This window comes from Megalobrama amblycephala, linkage group LG11 (assembly GCF_018812025.1).
Source record: "Megalobrama amblycephala isolate DHTTF-2021 linkage group LG11, ASM1881202v1, whole genome shotgun sequence".
NCBI classification, from domain to species: domain Eukaryota; kingdom Metazoa; phylum Chordata; class Actinopteri; order Cypriniformes; family Xenocyprididae; genus Megalobrama; species Megalobrama amblycephala.
The window spans coordinates 28,795,681-28,819,757 of record NC_063054.1 but is presented as its reverse complement, the minus strand read 5'-3'; the positions used below and the strand labels follow the sequence as shown (position 1 = coordinate 28,819,757).

At 33.7% G+C, this 24,077-nt stretch overlaps 1 protein-coding gene across 2 annotated transcripts in view; it reads right to left on the bottom strand.

The window, feature by feature from the left end:
* Positions 1–2,464: 2,464 nt before the first annotated feature.
* The window catches only part of LOC125278262 (CD2-associated protein), a 59,629-nt gene continuing 38,016 nt past the window's right edge, over positions 2,465–24,077 (bottom strand). For both annotated transcript variants that reach the window (XM_048207281.1, XM_048207282.1), the window contains exons 11-19: positions 20,575–20,611; positions 18,452–18,514; positions 14,194–14,347; positions 13,141–13,247; positions 9,830–9,942; positions 9,045–9,131; positions 6,546–6,724; positions 5,998–6,061; positions 2,465–4,045 (exon numbers count right to left, since the gene is read on the bottom strand). In XM_048207281.1, coding sequence (XP_048063238.1) covers positions 4,004–4,045; positions 5,998–6,061; positions 6,546–6,724; positions 9,045–9,131; positions 9,830–9,942; positions 13,141–13,247; positions 14,194–14,347; positions 18,452–18,514; positions 20,575–20,611 — 846 coding nt within the window. In that variant the 3' untranslated portion in view covers positions 2,465–4,003. The remainder of the gene's footprint in view (positions 4,046–5,997; positions 6,062–6,545; positions 6,725–9,044; positions 9,132–9,829; positions 9,943–13,140; positions 13,248–14,193; positions 14,348–18,451; positions 18,515–20,574; positions 20,612–24,077) is intronic.

The following is a 24,077-nucleotide window of genomic DNA, read 5'->3' as shown; positions in this document are numbered from 1 at the left end:
AGTCCATCTGGCTATACATTTGAGAGTGGATGAAAAACCTGTGCTTGCTATTTCATTTTTAACCCCATGTGTGAGAGGTTAAAAAGCATGACTTAAAAAGCGAGAGTATACAGTATGTACCTCATGGAAAAAGAACCAGTGTGATGCTCTGTTGTAAATTCTTTATTATTTTTTATTACTGACAGATGGATTGCTCGCCACTGGAATCTGTTAGCCACGTGTTTCTTATACAAGGAAGTTCTAATATTATTTATGTATCAAACTGATACTGGTTAAGATCGTGTAATAAGAACATTATTTTGCATTACCACACATCCTAGACAAAAATAATAATAAAAAAAAAATAATAATAATAATAATACAAAAATAATCCATCACCATGGATGTGACCACAACCATAGAATTTAAAAAGGGTTGCACATCACCACACAAATTAATGGACACCATTCATAGTCACGAGTTTGGTTGAAAAAGTCTTTCTAGGAAAGAGCACAAAACAGCTCTATGAGGATGACAAGACTCAAGTTCAGGAGCTGTCAGCTGACTTACTAAATGAAGCTACTCTTTTTCTACATGTTGTGGGCGCATCATTGCGGCAAATTCATTTCTTTACGTCATTCTCAGGACCTGGTAAAAAGCTGGTTAGGCTACAATACCATGCATGCAGAAACCTCTTCTAGTGAGGTTCGGCTACGTCCACTGTAGACAAATCTTTATTTTATGACATGCAGTCACTTTTCTGAAAAATTTTATAAAAGATTTATACATACACTGTACTATTCAAAAGTTTGGGGTCAGTAATATTATTACAAAGTTTTTTGAAAGGCATTTATTTGATCAGTAAAAACAGTAATTTTGTGAAATATGGTTACAATTTAAAATAACTTTTTTCTATTTAAATACATTTTAAAATGTAATTTATTCCTGTAAGAAAGGAAACCTGAACTTTCAGCATCATTATTCTAGTCTTCAGTATCATATGTTCCGTCAGAAATCATTCTAATATGCTGATTTGCTGCTTAAGAAACTTATTTCTTGATTCTTTGATGAAAAGAACATTCAAAACAGCATTTATTTGCTGTTATTAAAAAATGTTTTTTTTTTTTTAATAATTGATTTTTTTAAATCTTTTTTTTTTTTGTATTCTTTTGACAATTCAATGCATCTATATACATTAATAATAATAATATTTTTAATAATGAAACACTTATTGATTCCAAACTTCTGGCAGCGTATATTTTTATATCAGATTATATCATCATATGATCAAAATCATCATAAAATCAAAAATAATACAAAGTTATGTCTTTAAGGTAATAATTAGATTAAAGTTGCTAAAAGTACAAAGTATGAAGAGCTCACGGTCATATTAAAATTTTGTGTATTACTGAGGTGGCAGTAGTTTTATTACAGTGTTATTACTTTTTTCATAGAGTAAGTGCAAAGCCTATAGTCTCATATTAGTGCAAGTATAAGGGTTTGGATGGTTGCAAGAGAGTTCAGAAAGGGGCATATTGTAGACCTGACAAAGACACATGAACCTGACATCTGTCTGGCTTTGTTATGTAAGATCAGTGATGGATGGATGGATCTGTGGTGAAAACACAGACTGGTTTTCTGGTAGGACACAAGCATTGCTCTCTGTCATGGTGCTGCAGTGAAGATGTAAACTGGCTCTGACCAGCTCAGCAGATGGAAACGTGCGTCTCTCACAGCATGGCTCTGTGTATGGATCTGTCAGAATCCAGCTCTGCTGATTGGAGAGTTTTCAAGTTTCCTGCCCTTTGTAACCTGATTGAGTGTATAATTATGAAACATCTTAAAATGCTCATTCTCTGATCAAATTAACACTTGTCAATAAGAGAGCTAAAAGGCTGTCAATATGACCTCCAGACATTAAGAACGGATTTGTAGATCTACTAAAGGGGAAAGATTAATTGGCATCGACTGAGATTTTGATAATCTTTCTTTTAGTCATATTTAGAAGTAAAGCATTTCAATTTCTCAAGAGAAATCTCATCCAATTCGCATGTCATTATTTACCACCATTACAATCAATGAGGGCTATATAGAATTAATTCTAACAAAATTACACTTTTATTGATAGAAATTGAAATATGCTTTCATTTCATGTTGATTTCTAAAATCATCTCTGTGTATTAATTCAGCAAGGATGCATTAAACTCATCAAAAGTGAAGGTAAAGTTTTACATTCTTACATGATTATGATTTCCACAAAAAATATTAAGCAAACAATGTTTGCTGTTGAGCATCAAATCAGCATAAAAGAATGATTTCTGAAAGATCATGTGACACTGAAGACTGGAATATTGATATTGAAAATTCAGCTTTACCATCATGAATAAATGACATTTTACAAGGTATTCAATTAGAAAACAGTCATTTTAAATTGTAAAAAAAATATAATATACAAATATTGAACACCTAAATAATCACAACAATCTCTGTAAATAAACATTTATTTAGTTTGGGAAAAAAAAAAAAATCTCAGCTCATGCAATTCAGTAATTCATGTAAACAAGATCATTTTGATAGATGTTGTATGTGCACAACAGATCTTAAGAAATAAAATAATAAAATGGAATGTGTTCTACCCAATTTCAGACGACATAGAAATGGAAACCAAAAAGATTTGCCGGTTTATTGCTTTAGGGATCAACCCGTCATCCTACCGCATCAACAACTCCCATACACTCTCTCTCACAGAGACAGACCAACAATTCCAGGTCAGGAATGCTTTTAAAAATGGATTTTCAGCTTAAGGGTTAAGAGGCCTGAGGGACACTTCAGTGTACCTGAGAGTGTTTCATTCACTGTATGTTTCTAGGATCAGAACCAATTGACTAAAAGATCCATTTTGTTCAGCAGTACTTACTTCTACAGCATAGCCGTTGATAACAATGTGGTACTAAAATTACTCCTCAAAGAGTCCCTCTGTACCAACCGCCAGTCTATAACCTGAGGTGTTCATTGCTCAACATCCATATTTCATCAAGCCAGATGTTTTAACTAGCCAACCAGTCATGTAGAAACAGCAGTCAGAGAGGGTTATGCCAAAAAAGCCAAATGGATCTTTCAGATTTCAGCGTGATTTTTGCAAGGGGGTGTAACTGCAGAACAAAACAACCGGTACTCTACGCTATTAAACTGAAGCCTAAATTGTAAAATGGATTTCTGCCATTCGTATGGTGAAATGGCACTGCTTGTTGAAGCCAATTTTACTTTTCTATGGGGGCGTGAATATTTTAAACCAAAACACAGGTACATAATCCCAGTACATTTTCTTTATGATGTCACAATCATTAGACCATAAAAATATATCATGCTGTAGATCTAAGTATACACATATATATTTATATATTTATATATATATTTATATAGTATGAGAGCTCCCAGTATTAACACTTGTAAAAATCTTAACAGGCACAATAGTGTTACCCTGGATAGGAATGTTAGAGAAAAACAAACAGAAATGTTCTCCCTTTTGAAACAACAACAGAATACATCATCACTAAGGAAACAAGAGTATGCCATACATTTGATAATCATCTAATGAGGCTAATATAGACAGAATATTGCTGAGATCATAATAGTTTTCTTTAAAAACTAACCCATGTCATAAAAAAAACATAATCCCCCGACATTTATACAGACTCAGTAGTATTAAATGCATAATCCGTTGCACTTCCCAGTAAGTGCACAGAATGCATATCCAGCACAGTAGTAAGGTAAGGCCTCAATCATTTTTTGTTGGCAAAAGAAAAAAAGAAAAAAGAGAGGAAAACAAACATATACATATGTCATAATTACACTTTTCTAAACCTAGAAAAAACCTCATGTGCAAATATGTGAATCTTACAATTTGTGGAGTAAGTCAGTGAGTGTAATGATGACGTGAATGATATCCGTCCCTCCATCTGGAGGTCGCTTTACACTCTTGACACGACAGGGGAGCCATCAGTCCAGTTCAAGGTGCCAGATTTCATGTTGATTGTACAATCTTCTTCAGTTTATCTATCTCCATCTGGAAATAAGCACACAAACATGGTGAAGTGTTGTTTGCATTTTAACTCTTTCTTCACCAGTGTTTTTTTTTAAGGTTGCCAGCCAGCACCTTTTATTCTAGATTCATGTATTCTTTTCTTTCTTTCTTTCTTTCTTTCTTTCTTTCTTTCTTTCTTTCTTTCTTTCTTTCTTTCTTTCTTTCTTTCTTTCTTCAAATCTTGAATGTGGGTAAGTTTCATTAAAAAAATGCAAGATTTTGAACAAAAACCTTACAAAATTGTGTTTTTGTCACACTGTCAGTTTTAGGGATTGACAACCGCATTTACTTACAGGTGTGAGTCTTGAAATGTCCCATTCACACAGCAACATCTCATATATACAACTGTCTGTATGAACATGCAATGAGAGCCCCTATTCCCTTACTAGTAACCATAGTGACAGTGACCAAAGTAATATCAAAGATGGCGACATCCATTAAACTAAAAAGTCATCACTTTTGACAGGACAGAGTCCAATTGAGCCACAAGTTCATCTATCAAATCTTCATTTAACCGTTGTACTCGAGTCTCACGTCCTTTGCAGTTTCTCACACATGACACGGCATTTGATTCGCACATAGAACACAAAACTGATGGGAGCGGCTCCGGTGAGGAATAGTGACTGGATCTAAAACCTTCAGATAACACAAAGCTCATACACAGCAAATCTCCAGAGTTAAATCAACTCTGCTCAGAGTACATATGGTCCCTCTCTAAATAGTAGGGCTGCACGATTAATCGCATGCTATTCTCACGCGCATTTCGTCAGTAATGCCGGTTCCCTGATTACCGCTAAATCGCCATCACCTGTTTTTAAACGGAGCGCCTTTTAATAGACGGAGCCGTAGTTCACGGACAAGCCACGCAATATCGCGTTCATTATCGCAGGCGATTCATCTGCGATATGAACGCGATATTGCGTGGCTTTTCAGTGACCTACGGCTCTGTCTATTAAATGCCGCTTCATTTGAAAGCAGGTGATGGTGATTTAGCGGTAATCAGGCTAAAAAAGTCCCTCAATGGTGAGGAAGCGCTGTGTAATAAATGACGGAAAATTCCATCAATGGTGGGGGAAAGAGTTAAAGTTTCATAGCAAGGTGAACATGAATGTAACCAAGTCCAACACAAAAATATCTATAAGAAATGGAATTTACCAGCAGAAACTGAAGTACAGATTCCTTCTTTTGCTGAATAATATTGTTGACTGATGTGTAAAACAAAGTAGGCTTCATTTGTTAGCTTGTTCAAAGACTGTTTCAGTGAAAGTATTTTGGATAAAGTGTCATACTTCTATAGAAGATAACTTTATCAGAAATTTGTGTAATTTTATAAAATGTCTAACACTGCATATTAAGCAAACAGTTTGCTACAGAAGTTAACATTTTACAAAGCCCCTCTTACAATGATCTCAAAGCTCAATGAATTGCAAATGTCGATTAAAAAAACTAAATTTTCTAAAGAAAATGGTAAAAGCTCAGCCGTTTCTGTGGTTACATCCAAATCACACAAACTGTGTGGGATACATTAGGTGCCTTAGAAAATACTACTGATTAATGTCAAAAGCTATTTAATTTCAAGTATAAAAAACACGTTAAAAGAGGTATATAACATTTTAGATAATCTCAATCATCTCTTGCCACAATCGATTCGATACCTTGTTCTCATTTCATGCTGTGCCTCTTGGTGGCTAGTAGAGGTGGATTTTAGAAACAGTATTGATAGTTTTGTGGTCAGTAAGTGGGAGAAACACACAGCATGAGATTCAGAGCTGGGTCAGACCCCTTGTGTTCACCCTGCTGAGTGTGGAAGTAAACTCAAGGTATCCCGCCTGCATATCTCTGCCCTCAGAAACAGCAATCTGACATCCGTTCGCATCAAACTAACAGACTCTGACAAGCCGAAAAGTGAAATTCTAATACTAAGATTGACTCACCTGCAGGGCCACCCGTTTGAGCCGTTCATCATCCAGCTCTTTTCGGAGTTCGCTGAGCTCTCTCCTGCAAAGTTATGAAAGAGGTTACAGAATTATAAATACAGCAGAGGTTCTAAAGATTAAGGTTGCAGGAGATTTTTATGTACTTTATCTACACCGAGATGAAATGATCTTCCCAGTACTATGCGTAGAGATGAATCCCTGACAATATTCAAACAGCTGAAAAAAACTCATCTCTTCTGTAAGAGCTTATCTGCTGACTTAAAGAAAAATCTTCTTCTGTTTTCACTATTTCTTATATCCCTGCCTGCTGGTACTGTTCTGGACAATGTTTGATACTTATTATTGCCTCCTTAAGATGAATCACTTTTTGTACTCCTCAAAGTTGCTTTGGGTAAAAGCATCTGCTAAATGAATAAATGTAAACGTAGATGAAATTTTAAATGTGAATGAACCACTATTGTGCATTATAGACATAACTCGACCAGTAGAGAATACCAGAAAACAAGCAGCATGAAACAAAACTAATATGCAGCATTGCTACTTACGACTGTTGTGTCTTTAGTAACTCTACAGACAGCACTAGCTCCTTCATCTGAGCCTTCAGGTCCTCCAGTTCAGATCCTTTCTCCTCTTCCTTGTCAGGTTTTGGTTTGGGCTCGGGCGTGATATGAGAGGCTGAAACTGCTTTAGGTGCTGTAGATGGTAGGGGCGATAAGACGGACGTCTGCAAGAAAAGCAAAAATTGTATCAATATTATGGAATTTTTTTTTATGCTCATAAGTGTTTAGTGGTGTACGCATTTCCTTTTCAAACTGTTACACCCTTATACCCTTATCTTCAATCTGTTATCAATTTCTGAACTAGTTCCCTGTTAGTCTGATGTACAAGGATGATTTCACTTGATTTGAGAATTTTACACAATGGCAGGTGACCTTGAACCAACAAGCTGAGGTGTTTCCAGCTGAGAGGCTGACATCATATTCGTAATTGCTGGCAGATTAATCACACCACTTTAAATGTAATGAAATGCATTGCTAAAATTTAGATATTAAAAAGCCACAAGAAAAAGGTCACACAGAAGGTGGTCTGAGTTAATTTGTCCAAAGTCTGATTCGCTTATAATGTTCTTAGTGAACTTTTTCACATTACCATTAATCAAAACATTTTTGATTTCTGTGTTGTCAATCAATTAAAAAAAAACTAATTGGATATTTTTCTGTTATTTATCGTGATTAATCGCACCTAACATTAAAATTTGTAATATATTTTTATATTGTAATTTCACATTTAATATTCAAATTAATGTAGAAACAACATAAAGTTTGTATATATCTTTTTATGAATGAAGGCCAGTTTCACCGGTACCAATCCTGTTACTGATGTCATGTCAATTGAATGTTGTTTTTTTTTTCCTTTCTTTTTGTCATTAATTATATCCATTCAACATTACAGTATAACTGAAAGCTACCAATTTTAACATTTAGCTCTAATATATCAGGGCTCAGTGCTAAAATCTTTTCTCTTGACTTTCACATCCCATTTTCTCATAACACTTTACATACATTTAATAATTTATTTAACTCATTTAGGACTGTGCTTATAGGGATACTTGACCAAATTGGCATATTTTTGTGTTTTTGTCCGTTCAAGCACTAAAGAGAACTCTTTGCGGTATTGGCACGCTGTCTGAAGCGGCTTTCTGTGCGCACGAGTTGTGTGTATGTCATACAGACAGGAGATTTACAGATAGTTCTCTTTTGTGTCAAAAGAGAACATTTGGATTCATTTTAAGATCTCTTTATGAACGTTTTGAAATGTCAAAATGATAGTTGCGTGGAATGTCAATGGAGGGACAGAAATCTCTTCATTAAAAATATCTTAATTTGCATTCTAAAAATGAACAAAAGTCTTACGGGCTTGGAACGACATGAGGGTGAGTAAATAATGACAGAATTTTCATTTTTGGGTGAACTACCCCATTATTATTCATATTATTTAGAATAATTATTAGAATTAAAAAAAATATCAAGTTTATATACTAATTATAATAAAAAAAAAGTGTCCACTTTCAAGTCTGGATACAATGTGAATGTGAATGAATGAATCTCTCGACTGCTCGATTACTTGTATCATTGCAAAATGTAAATTATATTTAATCACCCAGCTATAATCTGGTAAATTAGAATATAAGGCATAAAGATATTAAGATATTATAAACAGAAACATAATGATTATCTGTAAAGCTGCTTTAGAATAAAGTGTGCTATAAAATAAGTTTAACTTGACAGTTTTAAAACCTGTTGTCTTCAGTATTTAATGTTTAAAAAAATCTGTCATGAAAAGTTATTACAGCAACCATTTAAATGGTTAAATTTGAGTATTAACATAATTATGTCATTAAAATTGTGATTAAAATACCTTGTGTGCAATTTAGATGTTTATATAACTCAGTTTGTATTTGAGAGTTGATTATTAAATACATTTGATTAATTAATTGCATTTTGGGGGGGGGGGGGGGGGGTGTGTATATATATATATATTTTTTTTTATTTTTATTTTTTTGTCCAAAGTGTTTTTTTTTTTTGTTTCACTCCAAAAACTACCAAACACCCAATCACGACCCCAGTGATACCGTGACCTTGTTCAAGTCCAACTATGAGAATATGAGAGAGTGTTTCAGTCTACTTTACATAAGCTTAATGTAAAGAACACTACATACTTAAATACAAAGCCCTCAGGAAACCTCATTGAAAATGAAAAGCCAGACATTCAGTCGAGATCGTATCAGAGTTGTTGTTTGCTCACAAACCCTTGAGAACATAATTTCATGGAATTATTCTCAAGGAGCCACAGATCTTTGGTTAGCTATTAAATTATTCAATTCAGATATTACAGTAAGGCACATAAGATTCTTGCATTAAAGGGATAGTTCACCCAAAAATGAAAATTCTGTCATTGTTTATTTGCCCTCAGGTCCTTCCAAATTTTAAATATTTTTGTTGTGTATTGTGTACTACTATATTTGAGGTAAAAACCTAATTTACCTTAAACGAATTCTGTGCGGAAGGCACAGTGTCAACTTCATCCACTTCCTCGATTTTCTCAGCTTTCTCGCCAATCTCCTTGCTTGGCTGTGAGACATTACAGAGCAAGTTAGAAAAACATGTGAAGAGCAAAGTGCAAATAGCACTATACTTGACACGCGTCCCATCTGGGGAGTCACTGGTAAAGCCTGACTTGATCCCGACTGGAGAACTGCCTGATCCCTTTTGCATGATTCTTTCTCACTCAAATTAGATGTATAAATCTAAAAACAAATGTTAGTGCTTATGGTAGCATAAAGAGATTTAGCAGATACTGGTTTGCTCAACCTGCAAGTCTATGGTTTAAACCACGTCTGTGATTTCACCCATGACATTTTGGGAACTCTTAAAAAATACTAACACAAACTAGCACAACAATTCTGTGAACCAAGAACGTGAAAATGTTTTATTGAAAATTATAATGACTGTTATTATGGATGTTGATTGGTTGATATAGATAATTATTATGTTTTTCTTCTATTAAAAAATGGCATTTAATGCATTTTCTTAATGAAATAAAACATTACACCAATTTTCATTAAAATTTTATCTCCAAGTGGAAGCATAGCACTTAATGAATGTGCTAAATAAAAAATGTCTTGATGAAATGTTATAATTAAAAAAAGTTTTGCTTTAAAAACAAACAAAAAAAAACATTTTGTGTCATTATCCATGACTTTGCATTAGTATATTAGAATTAAACTGAGACATCAGAGCTCAAGCTAAGCAAAAGTACATCTACTCACAGAGTAGCTTCTGTGACCAGGCGGTCTTCTCCCAGGCATCTTTGGTCGCTGTGCGGTAGGGTGGGTTAACTTCTCCGAGGTAGAGGAGACATCGTCAAAACTCATGAGATTAACTATGGGAATAAGACACATAAAATATTTAGAATGAACATGGGAACAGACTTTAGTCACAAAGTCAAACACGATCCATCTAAGCTGAATTATAATTTAGAAGTTATATATGAGCCAAATGGAGTTACACAAGCCAATTTAAAGGGTTTGTTCACCCAAAATTGAAAATTATGTCATTTATTACTCACCCTCATGTCGTTTTACACCTGTAAGACCTTCGTTCATTTTTGGAACACAAATTAAGATATTTTTTGATGAAATCTGATGGCTTAGTGAGGCCTTTCAGTGCCCAGAAAGGTACTAAAAACATATTTAAAACAGTTCATGTGAGTACAGTGGTTCTACCTTAATATAATAAAGCAACGAGTATAATTTTTGTGCACCAAAAAAACCCCCCAAAATAATGACATTTCAACATTATCTAATGAAGGGGCGATTTCAAAACACTCCTTTGAATCTTTTGCTTCAAATCAGCGTTTCGGAGTGCCAAAGTCACGTGATTTTAGCAGTTTGGCAGTTTAACAAGTGTTCTGAACCACTGATTCGAAAAAAAACATTCAAAGTAGTGTTTTGAAAACGGCCATCACTAGATTTTGTTGAAAAGTCATTATTTTGGGGGGTTTTTTGGCGCAAAAAACGTATTCTTGTCACTTTATAATATTAAGGTAGAACCACTGTAGTCACATGAACTGATTTAAATATGTTTTAGTACCTTTCTGGGGACTGAAAGTGTAAATTAACTTGCTGACAATAGAGACCTCACTGAGCCATTGGATTTCATCAAAAATATCTTAAAGGAACATTCCACTTTTTTTGAAAACAGACTAATTTTCCAACTCCCCTGGAGTTAAACAGTTGAGTTTTACCGTTTTCGAATCCATTCAGCCAATCTACAGGTCTGCCGGTACCACTTTTAGCATAGCTTAGCATAGTTCATTGAATCTGATTAGACCGTTAGCATCTCGCTCAAAAATGACAAAAGAGTTTCAATATTTTTCCTATTTAAAACTTGACTCTTCTGTAGTTACATCGTGTACTAAGACCGACGGAAAATGAAAAGTTGCGATTTTCTAGGCCGATATGGCTAGGAACTATGATATTACACGTCGCCTCTCACAAATGTCTCCATGGTTGCAAGGCACACTCCCTGTGCAAGCAGGGGGTCACAAGCGCTGCGTAATATCATTGCGCCTGCTGCACCCATGGTACGGCAGCAAAGTTTTTTGATTATTACGCCGGAATGAGAGTATAGTTCCTAGCCATATCGGCCTAGAAAATCGCAACTTTTGATTTTCCGTCGGTCTTAGTACACGATGTAACTACAGAAGAGTCAAGTTTTAAATAGGAAAAATATAGAAACTCTTTGGTCATTTTTGAGCGAGATGCTAACGAGTGTTCCTTTAATTTGTGTTCTGAAGATAAAGGTCTTACCGGGGTAGAATGACATGAGGGTAAGTAATAAATGACATAATTTTCATTTTTGGGTGAACTAAAACTTTAAAAGTCATATGAGGTAATAAACTGAGTTTATACCATGTCTACATCAAAACCCAACAGAGCAGGAAATTACAATCATGACTGAGTGATGGGTATATAATACAGTGTCACAGTGTTTGAAAAAATTCCAATCAATCATCTTGGTATAGCTGTCAGTTTGACATCTTAAAATCTGGCACTTAAAATTCATCTGATGGATTTTAATATACCTACCTAACAATTTTATCCCATCAGCCAGCCTCTTAATGGTATCTCAGAGACAGATGATACAAACCACTTGTTCTTGTAAATACTGAAAAAGTATTTCCATGAAGTGGCATAACCTGAGTTAACGATTTTCTCTTTCTGAAGGTGGCGGAAAAAAACCCCCAGAACCCTGCTGCACTGACATGACCTTGCTCATGACCTTTCGTGATGATGCGATTATATCAACTTTGGTGCGACTTTGGTCAACCTCTCAGAATGAAGCAGCTTTTGTCCAAAAACAGTGAATCTGCTCAACCATCATTTCCTTTTGAAGCAATCATCTTTCTTATTGTTTCCTTTTCATTAATTGCCTACTTTGAAGCAATTTTTTACAAGCAAAATATGGTGCCTTAAAGTTAAACGTCTTCCAGTGTGATACTGCATTTAAAAAGATTGTTTTTATGTCTTATTCACAGTATTAATAAGTACTAATTTAAAAACTAATTTAACACAGCCAGACCTAATTGAAACTTGTTATCAGAATAAGCTTGAGCCGAGAGATTAGCTGCACTAAACAGCCAATTTAACACATTTTTATTACTCTGCAGTGATTATAATAGTTTATCAAATGTCTCAAATATGTAAATCAAAATAAGACTCCTAAATTATATCATCAAAAAATAAGCAATTTAATGATATGAAGTATTCTTTTACAGCAGATATCTTTAAACAACCAAAAAACTATCATCTCGAGCTAAGGAAATTATTCAGAGTTCATTGATTTGTGATTTTCACAAAGCAGAGACTAAGCATTCCAAGATTCAAAACGAGGTAAACCTTGAGAAATAACTTGCTAAAGACTTCTCTAAAGATATCCTTAAAAAAAAACATATCAATGTAAAGATGGCACCCAAGGCAACTGAACATACATAATAAACAAGTCTCTTCCTTTATCTTTCACAGGTAATTTTTAACATGAAAAATAAATAAGAAAAATAAAACATCTTTGAAAAGGTGACTGGTGTGGTATTAAGCAGAAGATGGAGCGACAAATGGACTGAAGTAAGTCATGGAATCGTGGGGATGACTGAGGCTTTAGTACATGACAGAAGGGCTCTTCCCATGCTCCTCTGAGGCTGAGCCACCTGCTCTACAGATCTGGACCATCATCTTCTATGCAGGAGGAATAATCCTGCTCCTAGCAAGGGATCCATGGTGCTAATCCACAAACAGATTCACCCACACCACAGCAACAAATTGTGCATACAAGAACCAAAACGATTCCAAATACTAACATCACGGCCTCTATATCAATGGTTCTCAACTGAAGGGTCGCAGGTCAGAACTTCAAAGTTACAATAGCATAATAAATGATAACCTTTCTCGTATGATCTGTTGTTGCGTAAGCAGTGTGATGCAAGCCTATTTTTGCTGCTAAACAATTCTAACCTACTTAGTTATAGATTTCTTGCCATATTATGATCACTGTAAACCAAAACCAGCAAAGAACAACTTACCCGCTTCTGAATTCTTCTCACCGCTGTCCACAATAGGGGTTTTTGGCTTGATGGGTACAGGTTCGGTCTCTGGTTTTGTTCGTATGAGGGGAACTTCACCATTGTGCCTGTGGGATTTATAAGGCATCACAGTCACACTCTAAATGCAAAGGCTGTTCTAGACAAAATTATGCTGCCTTATAGACCTTATGTGCCAGAGAAACAAGCGTGCAGCAATCTTTTACATTTTGAACTTCTGTTTTTGTGGTTACTCTGTATATTTCTATGGCATCACTGTCAAAGAGTAATAAGCAGGTGAAGTGGATTTAGCTATTGTAAAGTTAACGAAAGTTATCATGAGCATTGTAATGTTTTAATCGGATGTCATAACAAATGTCAGTAGACCAGGAAGATTTTAAAACGAGAGATTAGTTCATAAATTCGTAAGATCTTACCTTTGTGCTGTGGAAATACAAACGAAAGACAGAAGACAACGAGTGCAGTGCTGAAAAAGGACAGGGCTACATAAGGTCTATAAGAAACTTGTCTTTACAATAAGGACGAAAGGTATCACAAATACAGTATCTTTAGCAGCAAAAAAAAAAAAAGCAAAAAAAAAAAAGCAATGCATTGTATATTTCCTCCAATATAGAAAAGAGAGCAATATACCGATATACTGGAAAATACTTATTTTTAAATATAAATATATGCATACGTGTAAAATACATTAATAAATATAAACAGTAATTATAAAATATTATAATATTTTATAATATTTGGCTTCATATTTAATTCTTCAGAATATACTTTAATATTTTATATACTACAAATATTACTTTAGTCATTTTAATATTTTTTAACACTTGGGAATGCATCTATCTATCAGTATATAGAAAAAAATATCTATCTATCTATCTATCTAGACAGACAGACAGACAGACAGACATTTCCCCCAAGTATTAAAAATTATTAACATGAAATACTTAATTAGAAATCGAATATTTTAATTCTGCAACAAACTGATTTTGCTTCTAAAATCTAAAAATGCATTAAGATAAAGCTTGTGACACTAACACTTGCTTGGCGGCTGGTGATGGAGTGAGAGGCAAGTCAGGTCGTTTTGTGTGGATGGAAGGACGCAGCAGTCCCTTGTTTGGAGGCACAGGTTTTTTCGGAGGTACGATGGGGCCGGCAGGTTTGGCGGGTTTCTCTGGCAAGGGCTTGACAACTTTAGAGAGACAAAAGGACAAAAATATATATGTTTAGAGACAATAAAGGTCTACCCTAACATTGTTCTAATTTGGATTATTAATTAATGTATGTCTCTTATAAGGTTCTGATAGCTAAGAGAGTTAAAGGGATAGATCACCCAAAAATTACAATTCTGTCATTAATCACTCACCCTCGTGTCGTTTCAAACCCACAAGACTTTTGTAACACAGATCTTTTTATTAATGAGATCTGTGAGCTTTCTATCCCTTCATAGACATCTACGTGACTACCACTTTGACGCTTTAAAAAAAATCATAAAAGGATTGTAAATCAAATCCATATGAATTTTCTGAAGAGGCATGATCACATTATACACTGAGCAGAATGAATTTCGGCTTCTATTCACATATAAACATTCACCAACTCACACATCAGTTGTGGTAAACAGAAGCTCAAACATGTTTGCTTGACACGTGCGAGAACCAATGTGGTTCATTCTTGTGTGTTACAGTTGCGTAGCTGTCTATAGAGGGACAGAAAGCTCTCAGATTTCATCAAAAAGATCTTCATCTGTGTTCCGAAGAGTCCAAAGTCTTGAAATGACATGAGAATAATTAATTATTGACAGAATTTTCATTTTTGTGTGAACTGTCCCTTTAATTATCCAGATGCAGGATATTGCAATAAGGTTAATACAACAATATTATTAGACCCCCCCCCAACTAGTTTTAGCATGATTTCACATAACTCTCAATTGTTTGAAACATGCTATTTTTTATCTCTATTGGTTCTTGGCTCACTATCTTAAAAAAAAAAAATCAGCAGAAACCCATGAGAACAGAAGCCAATTTTGTAGTGGTATAATGCACATAATGTACTGAACTTTATGTAGTGGTATAATGCACATAATGTACTGAACTTTCACGAGTGTGCACACTGACATACGTGTCTGAAATTAGGTCAAGAGAGATTTTGGCAGGATGTTTTCACCACATTGATCTGCTTCTATCTCTTCAAATCGATGCGTTTTTTCATGTAATCACACTTTCCGACAATCAGCATTAAATACGTGACATTTGCTCAAAATAAGAGAGATTTATCTGAAAAACATCACAGAGATTATCAGATATATGTTCCACTAGAGTGACATTCATATGAATAGAAAATAATTGGCAGGAAGTCCTCGAGTCAAACACAACAGCAGATCCTCAGACATCCTGATGGTCAGAATGCATGACAGTTTTCCAACAAATTCAACACTTATATAAAGTACTTCATTATCAGTATTCAGAGTGCACACGCTAGATAATGACACCCATCTACCTCGAGCTATATTATTAACTTTGTAAACAGGGATAGCATCGATACAGACTTCCTGCATCAATTTTACTCCATTTCATAAGCCAGGGTTCCATACTTTTCCAGACTTAAATCTCCAAATCTCTCTGTAGATTTTTCAGACCATATTTAACATAATAGTTTCATTCAGCATTATTTTCAGCATTATATTTGGTATAAAGTAGTCATCTGTAAAAATTTTTTTTTCTAAAATGGATTTCTCGAAGTGATAACATGCCCTTAGATGAGAGGAAACCTAAAACGCTTTATAACCTGCATATATTCACCTCTGACAACAAAAAATATCGTGATTCTTAATTTATCCAGAATCGTGCAGCTCTAATATGAAAGAATGCATTATGAAAATATTCATTTTGAAAATTAACAACAGGACCTAGACTATGTAGTTCAACTGCTTCTTAATAAACATTAATAATCAATACAACCAAAAGCTGCTCTGTTGATACCAGTAAAGTGAAGTAAACTTTAACTTGAATTTCATGTGTACAACTGTTATAACAATTATTACACTGCTATTCAAAAGTCTGAGCTCGGTAAGATTTTTTTGGTAACACATTACAATAAGGTTTCATTAGTTAACTACTTTAGTTATCATGAACTAAGAATTAACAATACAGCATTTATTAATCTTAGTTTATGTTCATTTCAACATTGACCAATATATTACTAGAATCAAATGTATTTGTTAACATTAGTTAATGCACCGAGAACTAACATGAAAAAAACGATAAACAGCTGGATTTTAAACTAACTTTAACAAATATTAATAAATACTGTAATTGCTCATTGTTAGTTCATGTTAGTTAATATATTAACTAAACTTAACAAATGCGTAACCGATTTTTTAATGTTTCTGAAAGAAGGCTCTTAAAGGAATAGTTCATCCAAAAATGAAAATTCTGTCATCATTTACTCATGTCGTTCCAAACCTGCAAAACCTTCGTTCATCTTCGTAACACAAATTAAGATATTTTTGATGAAATCTGACTCCTCAATAGACAGCAATATAACAACCACTTTAAAGGTCTAGAAAGGAACTTGTTAAAATGGTCGATGTGACTGCAATGGTTTAACCTTAAATTTTATGAAGCGATGAGAATACTTTTTGTGCACAAAAACAAAACAAAAATAATGACTTTATTCAACAATATCTTCCGTTCTGTGTCATTCTGCTTTGCTGTTTACATTCAGCGCTTCCAGGTTCTAAGTCAGAATTATTGGCCGGCTCCTGCGTCAGCATCACATGCATGCGTCGTGCTGCTCATGTGATCAGTTATGGCCAATACTGAGCCAGTATTCAGACATAGAACCTGGGAGTGCTGGACGTAAACAGCATAGCAGAATGACACATAACAGAAGATATTTTACACACAAAAAGTATTCTCGTCGCTTCATAAAATTAAGGTTGAACCACTGTAGTCACATCGACCATTTTAACGATGTCTTTATTACCTTTCTGGACCTTGAAAGTGGCTGTTAAATTGCTGTCTATTGAGGAATCAAACAGCTATCGGATTTCACGAAGGTCTTACGGGTGTAAAATGACATGAGGATGAGTACTTAATGACAGAAATTTCATTATTGGGTGAACTAACCCTTTAAGGCCCGGTCACACCAAGGACGATATCCATAACAATACTGATATAATTTTAAAAAATCTAAATATAAGAGTAACAACAACCGCACAGAGAAACGATATTGTTGGAATCACTTTCAGGATGATTTTTTCCAGCTGATGAAAGATAAAAACATTGAGGGCCAATCAGAATCCTGCAAAACGATATGCTGGCATGGACAGTAATATACTTAGGACAGTAATATACTATACTTTGTTATAGTTTATCTTTACAGTAGGGCTGTCAAACGATTAATCACGATTAATCACATACAAAATAAAAGTTTGAGTTTGCCTAATATATGTGGGTGTACTGTGTGTAATTATTATGTATATATAAATACAAACACATCCATGTATATATTTGAGAAATATTTACAAGTATATGTATTTATTTATATTTTTATATAATTTATATTATATATATATAAATACATTTTTTATTCATAAATAACATATTTCTCTTAAATATATACATTAATTTGTGTGTATTTATATATACATATTAATTACACACATTACTCACACATATATTATACAAACTCAAACTTTTATTTTGTATGCGATTAATCGTGATTAATCGTTTGACAGCCCTACTTTACAGTTATCGTTCTTGGTGTGAGCGGGCCATTATGCTCACCCAGAATGATAAATAGAAAGTTTAAAAGAACAGCATCTTTGAAATAGAATTGTTTTTTTGTTTTTTAGAAATGACATTAGAAATGTCTTTACTGTAACTTTTGATCATTATTAATCTATTTAATTCAAATCTATTATCAAAATCAACAAAGATGTCTACATTGAGAGTGCTGTGATGTCAGACTCTTGCAGCGCACATACAGCTTATGCTTTTAGCAACCTAGTTGCATTGTGACGCAGTGTTCATGAGATTCTCTCCTCCGGTTACACAAACTCTCAGCAAATGAAAAACTGAATAAAAATAAATTAACAAATCAGAGCCTTGATAATTTTGGAACATGTTAAAACTGGAATTATTATAGTGGTTTGTTAATAGCTATTCATTGTTTCATAATAACCAACATGAATGCTCTTCAATAGCAATTTCATTCTTCAAAGTGTGTGTCACTACAGCCAGCAAGGTAAATTTGTGGTATAACAGGAATTGGGCAGTTAACCCTCTCTTACCTTTATCTTCAGGCCGTGGCTGCGGTTGCTTCTTGTCCACACTGGGGGCCTCAGGTTTCAGGACTGAGAAACGAAGCATATTGTCCGAGTTAACAATATGTTTTAATGAACTACAATGCAGAGAGAGCGGCTCTAGATATGGCAGATAAAAGAACAAAACAACTTCTGAGACAGACACTTGAACAGAATAGGAAACATACAGTCAATGACTTGCATTTCCTGTGTGGGTTGTAAAGACAGACCAAATCTTTGCAACCCTCTGCAAGCTTTCTATAAAGCAATTGGGATGATGCGGTCTCCTTTGATGCATAACATCCGCTTTTTTGTTTGCATGTTTTGCAGAAAACAGGTGTGACTGACTGTATTACAGCTGCATTATAAGACTTCACATCTGCATTGCCAGATCACATGATTTTGTCCCGGTCACTTGGTAGTTGTTGCATCAGTCTTAGGGGCTGTTTATACAAAACCATTTTCAATTAAAAACAGAAAACTTTGTATGCATTTTGGCCATTCATTTACATGACAATAGTATTTTGCGGGCCTGAAAAGTCAAACTTTTGAAAACTTTTTTGAAGATGATACTGCTGTTTTGTCTGTGTAAATTACAAAACCGCGTATTTTTGAAAACGCTGCAGTCAATCTATAGGCTTGTAGTGTTTATTTACAAATTGACATCGCCCACTACTGGCCTGGAGTGAATAATAAAGCATTGTTGGGCGTTTTTGCGGATCTGTGTTAACAGGGATTGTTTTGACAATGTTGTCAACTGTACGTGAAAAATGCAATGAAAATCTTTTCAGTTTTTAGAACGTTGTATATCATTAGACCCTATTTACAGCTAGACAACTAATACGTCTTGATCGACAGGGTTGCCATCAAATATACCATCTACTAACTACTAATACCCCCTTACATTATTTAATCATTTAATCATTTTACTTATTTAATCTTATAAACCTGAATATTTCAGTGGTGTATAGGATGTATAAAATATAAAAGTACAGTTATATAGCTGCTTAACATAGATAACCAAAATAATATTATAAACAAATGACACTGTTTTCTGGAAAATTATGAATTTATAGCTGCCATGAAATTATATTAAAGCTTTATTATAAAATAATAAATAAAAAATTGTAATAAAATAAAATAAAAATATTTTATGAAACTAAATCAAATCAAAATACAATCAAATTTAATAAAAAAAATTGTATTAATTATTTTAAATTGAATTAAATTAAATAAAATAAAATAATTGTAAAATAAATAATTGTAAATTATATATATATATATATATATATATATATATATATATATATATATATATATATATATATATATATATATATATATATATATATATATATATATATACACACACACACACACACACACACACACACACACACAAAAACATATTTGTGATGGTGTTCATAAAAATAAATTCATGCAGCCGCTGTAAGACATGGCTACAAAGGAATCCCCCATAAAACACAAGAAATATAAAATGATGAAAATCTATCCTTACCGCGACTTAAGCTAAAAACATTAATTTTCAATATGCTGCTGTGGGTGTGTGAGCAGGCATGGTCTTTGTATTCAATACCATAATGAAATATGCCAAATTATCTTGCATCACCTATAATCTTCTCAGAATACACCAGAATAATTCTCTGAAAACCACAGAGGAGCTTAAATCAATATGCCATCTTGCACCAGTTATTATCCACTCGTTCCGATGCAGACATATTGGCAAGTTCCCTTCAAGTACCTCTGTCAAGACCCATCAAATCATGTCAGCTGCCTGCAGCTAACAATCGAACATCAACCAGCATATTTTGAATCTACAAGGTCACTGACAGGCAAAAACAAGCGAAAGATGTTTGATGACAATGAGTTTTAAACTGATCACAGGGCTTTTGTGGCTCTTATCATATATGATTGTGAGAGAGTCATCGAGCATTATCAGCAACCAGGATGAGTATGATGACACTTTAAGCTCTTTTTATACCTCAGTGGTCTCACAGCAGCTTGAAATGAAAAGAAAAGAGTGAAGGGATGTATCAAATTCATGCAATCAGTGAGATGTGAAATGGCATGTTGAAGATGGGATATCATACCTGTGGTTTTGGATGGCGGTGGGGGCTTCTTTGGCTTCTGTGAAGAAACAGCAAAATATGAGAATGCATTGAAAATCTGGGATTTATAATCTGGTAATAAAACTTTAAGATTGTTAAAAAGGCAAACAAATTATATTTTGAGACATAAAATGAATAAGGAATATTTAACATTGTGCATTGTTTCTAGGTCAAACAAGAAAATGTGTGACTTTGATAATGAGAACTGAAAGAACGTCAGATGATTTTGCTTCCAACTGAAGCAGAAGATGCAATTTGGATCATTCTCAAATTATACTGGAGAACATGGTTTTACACAAATGTTAGTTCATTGAACTTGAGTGCTGCTGTCATTAAAGTTAGCATGAAATGACAATTCACTTTCATCTTTTTTCTAAATGGATGCAATAGACCTTATTATGACCTCATCTTCCACCAGTTATAATCCACTCACATACCAATGCAGACATATTGGCATGTTCCCTTCAAGTACCACTGTCAAGGCCCATCAAATCATGTCAGCTGATAATAAGCTAATAATCGAATGTCAACTAGCATATCTTGAAGGTCACTGACAGGCAAAAAGCGCAAAAAACAGAGAACTTAATTCAGTATTCGTGCATTATATGAGAGGTGGCTTTTTGTGCGCACAGCAAACAGCATGTGAGTGCCAAACTGAGTTCTTTTTTTTGCATCTTCTTCCATTTGAATGATTTAAAACCACATTGAAATGCGCACACAGGAAACGATAAGAAGAATCAACATTTTAATTTTATAATAAGCATCCAATTCCTGATTTTAAGTATCTGATTCGATTCCCAACCCTAGCCAGTTCACACGTCAAGCTAACATAACCCCTAAATTCTGAATAACAACTAAAACAAGATCCTGAAAAGCTCAACAAACCAAAATCAGCAGGAACTGAAACACATGAAATGGCTGAGGCTGGAAATCCCCCAGCCTCCTCTTTGATGGAGGATCTGAAGACTCCAGCGCCAATGAATCGGCTGCACTGATTATCAGAATAAATCACCTCATTTAGCACATGTATCACAGCATGAGCGAGAATTCATCCAACAAAACAGTCACAGATCAACACTTGCAACTGACATTGATATGTATAATTTATGAGAATGTCAAAACATGCATGAACTCTTTCATGTACATGAATCTGAAATTCATTCACTTATGCATGACCAACTATACACGAATGCCGATTAAGATGATCATATAAGGGTTCTGCCACACTCTAAAGAATTATACAAGAACGAATTTCATAATTTAAACCCCTAATAACTTTTTAATTTAAGTGATTTATATATTTAAGGCATTTATTAAATATTATATTATATATATTTATTGGATTTTAGAAAGGGTGTATTATGCCAGGCAACTACTTTCGAAATGAACCTCTGTCCCACTCACCTTACTGTTCTAATGTGCCCCTATTATGCTATTTTAATGATTCCTAATTTTTTTGGATGTCTCATATATACATACATGCATATCTCATAATATACATTTCATATCACCTCATTTCTCAAAGAATCTAAAAAAAAAAAAAAAAAAAAAATTTAAGAAATTCAGTTTCTCTAAACTCCTCCTTTCTGTGAGCCGACTCTGATATGAGTGGTCCGTTGTGATTAGTCTACTGCTTACAGTGTGTGCCGGAAACAAAATGACCATTAACATATCTGAATTTCTAATTCAGATATGAAAGGTAATATTTGAAAAAGCATAATAGGGGCATTTTAAGTCACACTTATGTTTAATTAAAAAAAGAAATCTCACTGGAAAAACCAAAGAAATTGAGCAAATAAAATAGATAGTACTTTATACTACCAAACACGTGTATTTTAAATTAAAAAGTGTTTTTAAACTTCTTAATATTTATATATAAATAATGTTTATGAAATGTACTGATAATTGTTTCATTGCAATGTATTTGACTGTTCAACTAAAAAAAAATAATAATAATAATATAATATAATATAATATAATATACAGTACAGTCCAAAAGTTTGGAACCACTAAGATTTTTAATGTTTTTAAAAGAAGTTTCGTCTGCTCACCAAGGCTACATTTATTTAATTCAAAATACAGTAAAAAACTGTAATATTGTGAAATATTATTACAATTTAAAATAACTGTGTACTATTTAAATATATTTCACAAAGTAATTTATTCCTGTGATGCAAAGCTGAATTTTCAGCATCGTTACTCCAGTCTTCAGTGTCACATGATCCTTCAGAAATCATTCTAATATGCTGATTTGCTGCTCAATAAACATTTATGATTATTTTCAATGTTGAAAACAGTTGTGTACTTTTTTTTTTTTCAGGATTCCTTGATGAATAGAAAGTTCAAAAGAACAGCATTTATCTGAAATACAAAGCTTCTGTAGCATTATACACTACCGTTCAAAAGTTTGGGGTCAGTAAGAATTTTTATTTTTATTTTTTTTTAAAGAAATTAAAGAAATGAATACTTTTATTCAGCAAGGATGCATTAAAGCAATCAAAAGTGGCAGTAAAGACATTTATAATGTTACAAAAGATTAGATTTCAGATAAACACTGTTCTTTTGAACTTTCTATTCATCAAATAATCCTGAAAAAAAATATTGTACACAAATATTTTGTACAATTGTACACATTAAATGTTTCTTGAGCAGCAGATCAGCATATTAGAATGATTTCTGAAGGATCATGTGACACTGAAGACTGGAGTAATGATGCTGAAAATTCAGCTTTGCCATCACAGGAATAAATTACTTTGTGAAATATATTCAAATAGAAAACAGTTATTTTAAATTGTAATAATATTTCACAATATTACTGTTTTTTACTGTATTTTTAATTAAATAAATGTAGCCTTGGTGAGCAGACGAAACTTCTTTTAAAAACATTAAAAATCTTAGTGGTTCCAAACTTTTGGACTGTACTGTATATATATTAAGAATTCATTCAGTGCTCAGCCTGTGTTATAAATGGCAAAGCAGGAATGATTACTATAATGGGTCCTCTCTGTAAATCAACCTGTAGATGCAGCTTAAATGCCTATTTACTACAGGAATTACACTGATGTGAGATCTTAGGGTAATACATTTGGTTAAATTACGGTCACAGGCAGCTCAAGCAATCTTAACAGCTCACGATTTAGAAGAAATTAGACTTAAGACTGTTTCTAACCAACCCTATCTATGAAGAAATCTGTTTGGAGTCAAAGAAAGGCAAAACAATTTCCTCTCCCTTAACATCAGAAACATACCTTGAAAAAAAAAAAAAAAAAAAAAAAGAGGGCTGAGGGGTTCAATTGCTCACAGCAAACAGAGAAAAATAGCCAAATCCTGCAGATTGTAACTCTTTTCAAGAGCATTTCTGTTCAAATGCAAAAATGACAAAAAAGAACTGTATATTCAAATGTTTACCATTTCATTAAAAAAAAAAAAATCCATTTCCAGTTCAATGCCAAGGCTGATGTGTGTAAACCAGTCAATTTATGCAA